The sequence below is a fragment of the Prenolepis imparis genome, unplaced genomic scaffold (assembly GCF_030444845.1).
Source record: "Prenolepis imparis isolate NDT839.2.m4 unplaced genomic scaffold, iyPreImpa1.0 SCAF_67, whole genome shotgun sequence".
Classification (NCBI taxonomy): domain Eukaryota; kingdom Metazoa; phylum Arthropoda; class Insecta; order Hymenoptera; family Formicidae; genus Prenolepis; species Prenolepis imparis.
Genome location: NW_028141225.1, coordinates 138,258 through 149,120, shown reverse-complemented (window position 1 = coordinate 149,120; position 10,863 = coordinate 138,258). Strand labels below are relative to the sequence as shown.

At 40.0% G+C, this 10,863-nt stretch overlaps 1 protein-coding gene across 1 annotated transcript; it reads right to left on the bottom strand.

The window, feature by feature from the left end:
* Positions 1-3,733: 3,733 nt before the first annotated feature.
* LOC145947336 (uncharacterized) lies at positions 3,734-4,531 on the bottom strand. Its single transcript, XM_083057139.1, has one exon. It carries the CDS (start codon positions 4,529-4,531, stop codon positions 3,734-3,736), a length of 798 nt encoding a protein of 265 aa, XP_082913265.1.
* Positions 4,532-10,863: the final 6,332 nt, after the last annotated feature.

The following is a 10,863-nucleotide window of genomic DNA, read 5'->3' as shown; positions in this document are numbered from 1 at the left end:
GTTCGAGAGACTGCGACCGGTGGACGGAACCCGACACGGGGAGCGATGGCCGTTCGTGTATAAAGATCTAGCGACGGCCGAGCAGGTGTTCGTACGACAGGACGGACCGAAGAAGATGCTGCAGGCGCCATACGAGGGACCGTACGAGGTCGTCAGCCGCAGCGACAAAGTTTTTGTCGTGCGTATGCACGGCAAGGAAAAAGCGATCTCGATAGATCGGATAAAACCTGCGTATCTGATTTCAGAATACGAAACAGAGTCTAGGGGCCCAGCAGAATCGACAGCGCGGGGCCGAGACACAGAGGTCGATCAGCGGAGTGCGCGCGAGGACACGGAGCTACCGCTCCGAGAGAACGAAACGACAACGAGAGCGGGAAGGAGAGTCCGGTTCCCGGACCGCTTCCAGGCGGGCCTGTAACGTCGGAAACAATTATTGTGGACCGCGAGGCTTTGAATAGTCGTTGCATTGAGCGAAATATTTTATTTTTATTTTATTTTCGTTCGGACATCGCTAATTTATTTCATTTTATTTATTGATTTTTTTTTAATTATATAATTCCTTTCTCGAGGGAGTGACACGCGTACGCATATGCGAGGACGAACAATATTATTGTATATCAGCGTTTTCTTTTGTTTTTTTTTGTTCGGTATAACCTTACGTCGCAAAAAAAAAAAAAAAAAAAAAAAATGTATCTGTGTCAGCGTCCGAATAATCGAAATCCGCGCATGTCAAGCACGCGGTAATGCAGAAACAGCGGATATCGTGCTATCGGCATAGCACTGGCGGAGGAGTCCTGTGGCGATCATATAGTCACATATTCCCCGGATTACTTATAAAGACATACACCAGACGGAAACAAGAAGCGAGACGCGAGAGAAAATAAACACGTAGCAAACACAACGGACGAGACAGGTAGATAAAAACAAAAATACGAAACGAGACAATAACCTTTTGCGAAGAATCTTCGAGAGATTCGACCATCTACCATTGTCGAGCACAGACGTGCGAGCGCGACTGTAAACGCTGGACTTTTTCTAGATAATTAAAGTAGTAAAATTAACCGCTCACCAAAAAGACTCGATTCATTTCACATTATACATATATATACGATCCTAACATCCCGCACCGACGAATTAACACGAAGTAGCCAAAAAATAAATCGATTCCTCGCAATATTCTACATAAAAAGTTATAAGAGTAAACTAGTAAAAAAGTGAATAGTTTACGAGATATTTCATACTTAAGTTTAACATATCTTACATGAACTATGAAATATCTCGTAAAATATTTATTTTCCGATAATCTTACCTTAATACTTTTATGCACAAAATAATAAGAGGAATCAATTGGTGCAAAGAAAACACATAGTTGTTTATAAAAAAAATATGTAGCTACTATAGTTGCAAATTACATATTTTTTTACAAAAAATATGGTAGTTCCATTTAAAAAACATATATGACCTTCAAATGACCTTGAAAATCACCCTTTAGGAAAAAGTCAATAGCGTTAACTTCTTTCCCCTTAAAATTCTACAACTTTTATTTGAAACATTTTTCTCTAGAAACAATATTTTTGCAGATAAAAATTCGTCACGCTTTATTTTGGCCACCCTGTATACATACAATATCTTATAATCATCTTAACTCATTTTTCAATAATCTTATCTTAAGATTTTTTTTACATATAATAATGAGATAAATTAATATTGGTGCAAGAAAAACATTCTTATAATTTAAAAAAAAAAATGCAGTTTGTAATTGTGCAACTGCATACTTTTTGTTTAACAACTATGCATTTTTCTAGTGCGTTAGTTCATTATTTTATGCAAAAAATTATTAAGGTAAGATTATCGAAAAATGAGTATATTATGAGATTTTTCATATATTTTTGTCAAAATGTATCAGAATAAAATGAAGTATCTCATAAATCATTTATTTTTATTATTCCATTCTAATATCTTTTTAAAATGCATAAAATTTTATTACAAATAGCAAAATAGCAGAAACAGAGCATAAAAAAAGCATTACAAAGTCAAACTACAAACAACAATTCGACAACATGTATTAATAAAAATACAAAAAGTAATGAAGAAGTTCATGTAGAAAAGTGAAACAATAATATTCAACAAATTAAAGAAGGTAAAATTTCGTTACAGCCCTATTCTAGTTTAAAAATAGGACTTAATGTAGTTATTTCGATTAAATAAATATAATTTTTATATCATTTTTTTCAGGAGTTTTAACAAAGATTTTTAAAGTAATAGAAGAAATTAGATTTGAAATAATCGCATCGAGAAAGGAACAGCAAAAAATGAAATTAAAATTAGATTCCCTATTAATTTAAAATAATAATATGAATACAATAAACAAGTTCAGTCGCCAACTTCCAATTTCTTTAATGGAGTCTTTTAATGAAAGAGATAATAGATCAATGCTTAGCAAATTCTGAAGAAGATTTTATATCTTTGGTAAGAATAAAATATAAAGTAACGAACTTAATTCCACAATATTTTTGAAAGAGCATATTATATATTAAATATAGATTTGATATAAAAGGAAGAAATGAGCACAAAATCGCAGATTATTATTTTGCTAAAATATAATATTAAAAAATTAGAAATAAATATAAAAAAATTAGAAATATAACATAGTCTACTTCAAAGCAATTTAACTTTCTTATATGAATAAAATTCTTTTAATTCTTATATAGGTAAAATATCTTAACTTTGCTTCCGGAGAAACTATAAAAGAAATAGTGCCATCAGTAATGAAATTACTCATGAAGAAGGCTGTTTCAATCAATTTTAGTGGTTGTGGGAAACAAAAAAAAAGAGATTTTCCTAAGTAACTAAGGTTGCTGCAGTATTTGGTAAGTTTTATTTTCTATTAGTAAAAATATTTTTAAAAGTATATACATATATATTGTGACGTGGTCGTTACGACGTGCGTTCACCCCAACCTAATCGCGGGGCAAAAAGCGGAGCGGTCACGCCAATCGCGAGAGAGCGAGAGAGAGAGAGAGCGAAACCGGAAATCCCAGAGAGACTGAGCGCCGCCGTATTATATAATATTAATTCGTGTGTATTTGAGACCATTGTCGCCGGAGAGAGAGAGAGAGAGAGAGGGAGAGAGAGAGAGGGGGAGAGAGAGAGAGAGAGAGAGAGAGAGAGAGAGAGAGAGGGAGAGAGAGAGAGAGAGAGCGAGGGAGGGAGAGAGCGAGGGAGAGAGAGAGAGCGAGGGAGAGAGAGAGAGAGGGAGAGAGAGAGAGAGAGAGAGAGAGAAAGCAAATATTTATTGAAAGCGCTCTGGGACTACGTCTCCTCAAGCGCACAAAGTACTAGATACAAGCAATAAGAACAAATATATACAAAAGTCATGCACAGTGTGTCGTGTAATATAAGTAATTCAAGTAATTCTTACTACCACTAGAGATAAGCAATTAGGTATGAATGAGCATTCGTTCGCTTGGCGCATGCATCCTCTACATTTGTGTGTATATTTATATAAATATATGATGACGTAATTCATGGTCATGATGGGATGAAAAATACAAAATATTATGCATGAGTGAAGTGTACATGAGGAATGAGTGATGTCATACGATAATCGATGATTGCAAATTAGCAAGATAAAGAGCCAAAGAGAAGAAATAATGAAAAATGAAAATAAAGAAATGAAAATAAAGAAAAAATTTAAAATTTAAAATGAGGCAGCAGTATCCCCCGCCAGAAACTAAAATAAGGTCGTTCTGAGCAGATAATCGTATAGTTTACATTTAAACTCATTTATAGTTCGCGCTTCGCGTATATCAGACGGCAAGTCATTCCAGAGCTTGGATGCACTGGATTTGAAAGAGCGTTTATACAACTCTGTCCTGCACAGAGGCAGAGAGAGTAGGTCCCCCGAGGCCCGCGTCTCCCTCAATGCCGTTGTAGATTTGAAGGTAAATTCGCTGTAGATGACTCTCGGCTCCTGTGTGCAGATGATATTGAAAAGCTGACAGCCTATGAAATACTTCCTTCTAGCCTCTGTTTTAAGCAAGCGAAATTCTCGGTATTGCGGCGTCACATGCTCGCTCCATCTTATGTTGGCCGCAAATCTAATACAGGCGTTAATTGCTCTATAGAGCTGCACATTCTGCTGTTCAGTTATGTCCGTGAGCGCCGCACAGCAATAGTCGAGGTATGGAAAAACTAGTGAGACGATCAGGCGCAGTCTGAGTTCCTTCGGTAACAGATGTTTAGTTAATTTAAGCTGATATAATTTTGTACGTACCGTCTTGACTACACTTTGAACATGTAGATTCCAAGACAGTGTGTTGGTAATTGTAACGCCAAGATATTTAATACTGGTGGAGAGTTCGATGGCCTGTTCCTTGATGCTGATCGTAGGTAGTATGTCTTGTTTGATTGTATTCACGAGTCTAGCTGTGCCAAAAATAATAGCTTGCGTCTTCTTTGAATTGAGTGTCAGTCCGCGATTGGTAGCCCATTGAACTATGGAATCGATATCATCGTTTACCCTCCGCATACCGCCGGGTAAATCCGATGGTTCGCAGTGGTAATAAATTTGCAGGTCATCCGCGTAGAAATTATATTTGCAATACTGCAATTCTTTGCTAATGTCTGCAACATAAAGAGTAAACAATAGCGGTCCCAGCACGGAGCCCTGAGGAACACCTGCGGTTATGCATGCCGGCGATGATGTGGTGCCGTTAAACCCGTCTCTAACGACAGAAAGAGTCTCTAGAGAGAGAGAGGGAGAGAGAGAGCGAGGGAGAGAGAGAGAGGGAGAGGGAGAGAGAGAGAGAGAGAGAGAGAGAGAGAGAGAGAGAGAGAGAGAGAGAGAGAGAGAGAGAGTACGGCACCAACTTGAAACACGTGTACAACGATCATGTGAATACCGACATGTCGTACGAAGATTTCAGTAAATTATGTCGTATTTGTTGGCAACAAAAGTATGGATTCCTAGTGATAGACAAGGACAGCTTGCTTACAAACGGGCGATACAGAAAAGGATTTAACGAGTTTGCGATACCGCAAAACGATTAGTCGCTGCCGATATTCTGTCGAGAAGAGTGAAACGCGAGCACTCTGCAGACATGGCTGATAACGATAACATTCGCGAGCGTGAAAAGATTGCGAAGGAAATTGTGAAAACGAGCGAATCGATCCGTAAGAGACATCGTGCTTTAAAGACTGGTAAGATCGATGACGATATCGCAGTCAAGACTCACTTTAAACCTATTATCGAACCACTACAAAAGATTGTCGACAACGCGAGCTTGATCGCAGTGAAAAACGAACCTGAGAGTAAAGCTGACGTGAAAATTAAAACGTTACCTGCTGTTAAGCGGTACGAGGAGAAGGAGGAAGATGCGACACCAAAAAAGAGAAAACGACCAAACACAAATCGTTCATTGACGTCACGTACATCGGACGGATTTTTACTGGATGAACCACCGATAAGCTCTACACCGTCCACCTCTACACAGTCCGCGACAACGAGAATCGTACCATTTACAATACCCGAATCACTCGCAAACGAAAATGTTTTCGAAACCACAAGCAATTCACTTGAAACATCCGTTCGAAACACGTTACAAACATCGGAAGGTCAAGAAATGTTGCGAGAACACTTTGGACCACTGGGACAAAAATACATGGGCGCTCTCCTCGGTGGCGATAAAAAAACGAGATCGATTACGTATATAGTGTCTATTTCGACAAGGATGGAATGTTGCTCGGTAACAAACGATTCGACATGGATAAATATGATTCTATAATTATAGACAAAGTAAAGTACATTGGTACACCTGAATTATGCGAGCTAGTCTTCAAGAGGATTCCCGATGACGTTATTTACACGGAACACGATATGCAAAAATACAAGAGCATATTATTGGCGACGAACGCGCATAAATGCAAATATGATGCGCAAGGTCAATTACGGAGCAACAGGGGATACAAATACAAACAAATAATCGCACCGTTGATGTCAATTGAAAAGAAAAAATCTGGAAAGGGTGTATTCATGCCTCAAGCGATGACGCTAACCGACAATAAAATCGATTACGTGCACTGGGACGACCCCAACGAGCTAGTGGATCGGGTACGATTGCTCGATGCTTCGCGCCGAGCTGGCCACAACGCTCACGACAACGAGATCCTGTCGATCATCGAGGAACTTCGCGAAGCAGGCATTATTATAAATTAAACGGGGTCTCGGCGAAACTAATCAGTCGATCGGCGTCATTCGCACCGAAAAATGTCTATCAACAAATTTGGATTATTCGAACGGAGAAATGATGCAACTGGCACAAGCGATCATTGGGATAGATTGGTGAGAAGTTATGTGCGCGGAAACGCTCTGTGTCGTGTCGCTACAGACTATGATGCAAGATCGCGCAAGATTCGTCGTGTAGCGCAACCTGAAGCTGACACTGATGCTGTCAACAAATCCTGCGTTAAAAGATTGATGAATCAACAGAAAGAATCAGATGAGAAGTTGACTTCGTTTGAGAAGGACGTGCGAGCAGTACAGATTGCGATAAACGAACTTCAACGCGCGGCTAACGCTAACTCAAAAACGACTATCAACCTGAATGAGCAGCAGTGAACGGGTTAGGAGCGGCTATCGAACGGTTATCAAACATCTACGAAGGGTTATCGAACGGCTACGAACAATTATCGAACAGCTACGAAGGATTATCGAACTGCTATCTAACTACAATGAGTGGCAGTGGTAGTGAACGGCCTAGCAACAGCTGCGAACGAGGGCTACGAACAAGTCATTATAGGCTACATACAAGGCTATTATCAACTCAGGAATGGCTGCGAACGGGTCAGGAACGGTTGCGAACGGGTCAGGAACGGCTACGAATGGGTTAGAAACGACTGTGAACAAGGCTGCGAACGAATCAAGAACTGAAGTAATCAACGCAAGAACGGCTATGAACGGCTCAAGAACGGGTCAAGAACGACTACGAATGGCTCAAGAACGGCTACGAACGGCTCAGGAACGGGTCAAGAATGGCTACGAACGGCTCAGTAACGGAAATGAGCGATAAAATAAACAGCAGTAAACGACGATCGGGAAAAACCGACGAAGCGATGAAACAACATAGTTTGGTGAGACGGCAGTTGGTGAACGAACTGCACGCGCCGGCGAGAAAAAATTTTCCCCGAAGACATGTCATAGTGCGAGGATATGATAATCTGTGGCAAGCCGACATCGTCGAGATGCGTCCGTACTCTCGTTTCAACAAAGGTTATCACTACATACTCACCATCATCGATGTGTTGAGCAAGTACGCGTGGGCCGTACCACTCAAGAGTAAAGGCGGAAGCGAGACGGCTGACGCTATCGCCGAAATAATTCGAGAGAGCAAGAGATGCCCGAAAAACATGCAAACTGATATGGGGAAGGAATTTTACAACGCTGACGTGCAACGACTTATACAGAAACATGACATCAATCATTATTCTACATATTCGGTAATGAAGGCATCGGTCGTCGAGCGATTCAATCGTACGCTGAAGAACGACATGTGGAAGATGTTTACGCTGAATGGAACTTACAAGTGGATCGACACGTTGCCGCGACTCGTTTCGGATTATAACGCGCGCAAGCACCGAACAATCGGCATGCGACCCACCGACGTCACCCCCGCGATCGCTGATAAACTTTTAAAAACGGTATATAGTAACATAAAGATTGCCGCTCCGGCGAAATTCAAAGTAGGTGACTCGGTACGCGTTAGCAAGTACAAGAAACTTTTCGAGAAGGGTAACACGCCAAATTGGACGACGGAGGTTTTTAAGATTGTTAAAGTGCAGCGTACTAATCCCGTAAGCTATCTACTCGAGGACTATCGCAAAACATCTGTCGCTGGAGCGTTTTACGAGTATGAGTTGCATCGCGCGAATTATCCGGACGTGTATCTTGTGGAGAAAGTACTGCGCAGGAGGGGTGACGAGGTTTACGTGAAATGGCTGGGATTTGACAATTCACACAATTCTTGGATACATAAAGACAATGTGATTTAATTCTGTTAAGAATTTTTCTTGTATTCTTTTCTTCTCGCATTATGCTTGCATTCATGTTTTCACATATAATTCTCATTTACATCTCACTAAATCAAAATCAGCTGCTCGCGTATTGTATTCACTCTATCTGTATATACCTATATATCCCGCGCCCGTCGTGTTTACGAGGTTTTTCGTGCCTCGTGCGTCTTACCGCGCGCGCCCCTCACGCTCACTTCCCAGTTCAAAACAGCTGACTCGATTACATGTTATATTCGTATTCTTTTAAGCGGCAAAACCCTCGGTTAATCGTTTCACGACCTTCGTACGATAAACATCGCGCTTTACTGATATCAGTGTCCGCTCCATCTATTCTTTCTTCGATTATCTCGTGTACAAAAGTTTGTTGAAAGTGATTTAATAAATTGATCGTTTTCTATTAATTTCACGTAGCTTTTTTCTCGTATGTTTAACCACCACCCTAGTGAACTATATTAACAAATTCATATAGACTATTTATTTTAAGAAAAATATAATGTGTACAACGTATAAAATATATGAAATATACATGAAATATATGAAATACAAAATCTTTATTAATACATCCTTTCCTTTAATCGTTACAATATATTACACATATGTTACATAACAATATATCATACACACATACACACACACACACACATTATACTACATTATATTTTATAAGGGTATCTGGTAATGTCCCCATGGTAATGTGTCGGTCGAATCAGGTATAATATACCGCTTATCGTCGTACGGACTTAGAGCAATTTTTGTCTCGCGGATGGTATACACTTCGTGCAATTTCGATCTAATACATGACTGCTGACGTGTCATTTCAATCTCGTTATTCAGGCACCGCGTATAATCGTCGAATGTTATACTACGCGCTACGACATTACTTTTGACACCTTTTGCTTTTTTAGTGTCTTTTTTGCCGTCCACCCTCACCGCGTACATTTTTGCTCTAAGCTCGACGAATTCGGTCATTATCGCGCCGTTATTCTCGTCTTTCATCAAGCCTGGCACCTTTTTGTTTGCATGCGCTATACCGTACGCGTTGTCAATTGGATAATCGCTCGTATCGAATCTAGCGATATCGCGTTTCATGTTCTCGTACACATCGTCGCACTCAATGTGATATATTAAACTGTCGGTGTCGGTGTACATTATCCGACATCTTTCACGATAGAGCGGTGACATGTACTCATAGTGAAATTCGTACAGACACACTTTCGATATATCGAGTATGCACATGCCAACATAGATTGGTTTGTTAAATTTTACTTCTAGTTTACGTAATTCAACGGCGATTAAATTTTCCGAAAAGACGCTCCTGCTATGGAAATTTGATTTCGCGATCATCGCTTCCGCACCGTATCGTCCGTCCCACTTTGTCAATAATTTTACATCTACATGATTTCGAACGTTTTCCATAGTTTTACCGAATACGCGTTGTTCATCAATTTTGTACAAATTTTTTTCAAAATCATTTTTCGCTTGTGTTCTAAATTTCGTATTGAGTTCGATGTAATCGCGGAGCCATGCGGATTGAGTAAATTGTAATACGCGATGTATCTTTACGATACGAAGACCGTGACGTGTACACTGCTGCAGGTTGCGATAATGTATGACGTAACGCTTCTTGTCATATAGCGTCGCGAGGAGCTTATCTTCCCGCTTGCCGGGCGGCTTGTCGCGCGTCGGACAGAACGGTAGGTCAATGTGTGTGTTGTGTTTATTTTGTGGGTACTCTAGATCAACCTCGAGAATATAACCTGTGAGCGAATCCGGAGCGATCGCGTTAACGTCAAAGTTTGAAACGTCTTCGATCCATCGAAAATCGGCATAAGGCAATGGTTGACACACTTCCCATCCATACAAATTATTTACATCGAAGTACATAAGGTACGACGATGGTTTCGATGGATCATATGACTGCATGTACTTGTTATTAGCATGCGCGTATCTGTTGGAACATTGACTTGGATCACCGCGTATACCCCGTTCAATAAACATAACCATGTCGATATCGGTAAGCAATTCAAACGTAATATTTGTATGTTTTAGCATCGCGTCCCATGTATACCCGGGAAGAGTATAATAATACGCAGGATCGAGTCCGTAACTCGCGATGCAAGTGTCGCGGAAATTTTCAAAAATATCTGCTAATAACAAGAGATCAATTTTTTAATACAGATCGCTATATTCGCCTAGCGTTCGAAGGGAAAATCGGTTCCAGACGTTCTCGGTGTGCGCGTAATCGGTCTCGGATACTGTGTCACCGGTCAAGGAACTGTAGAATGATTTGCGCAGCGATAAACACGTATCTTGCAACTTGTCGACACAGTCTACATATTCGTACGGAAAGACGCCCTTCCGTGTTAATAGATTGAAATTTTCAATCGGTAAATTTTTAAATTTCGAATGTAAAATTTTGAGTTTGTCTTTATCCAAAAAAGATGCCAATTTATCGAGACTTGTCGTGAAAAATTTATATGAATCGATGAATCGTAATTTTATGCAAGCTTTCCAATCTTTGTCATCGTTGGTACTATTGACAGTTTTTGTGAATGATATATATTTTTCTTTAGTTATCGGAAGTAATTCAATGCTCCCTTCAAACGCTATAGCTATATCCTCGATAATGAAATGTGCGTCATAACCTGATAAATTGTGAAAAACTATCGGAATACAAAAAGATTCTTTATAATTTAGATTGCAATTTGAGTGCGCGGGACCTCTGTATCGTCCGGTCAGATGGCAATGATCGCGTACGCGTGTATCATCTTGCGCAAACGATTTTTCGCAAAT

Coding starts and splice junctions, on each gene's coding strand:
- LOC145947336 (XM_083057139.1), bottom strand. CDS start 4,531: ATGCGGAGGGTAAACGATGATATCGATTCCATAGTTCAATGGGCTACC.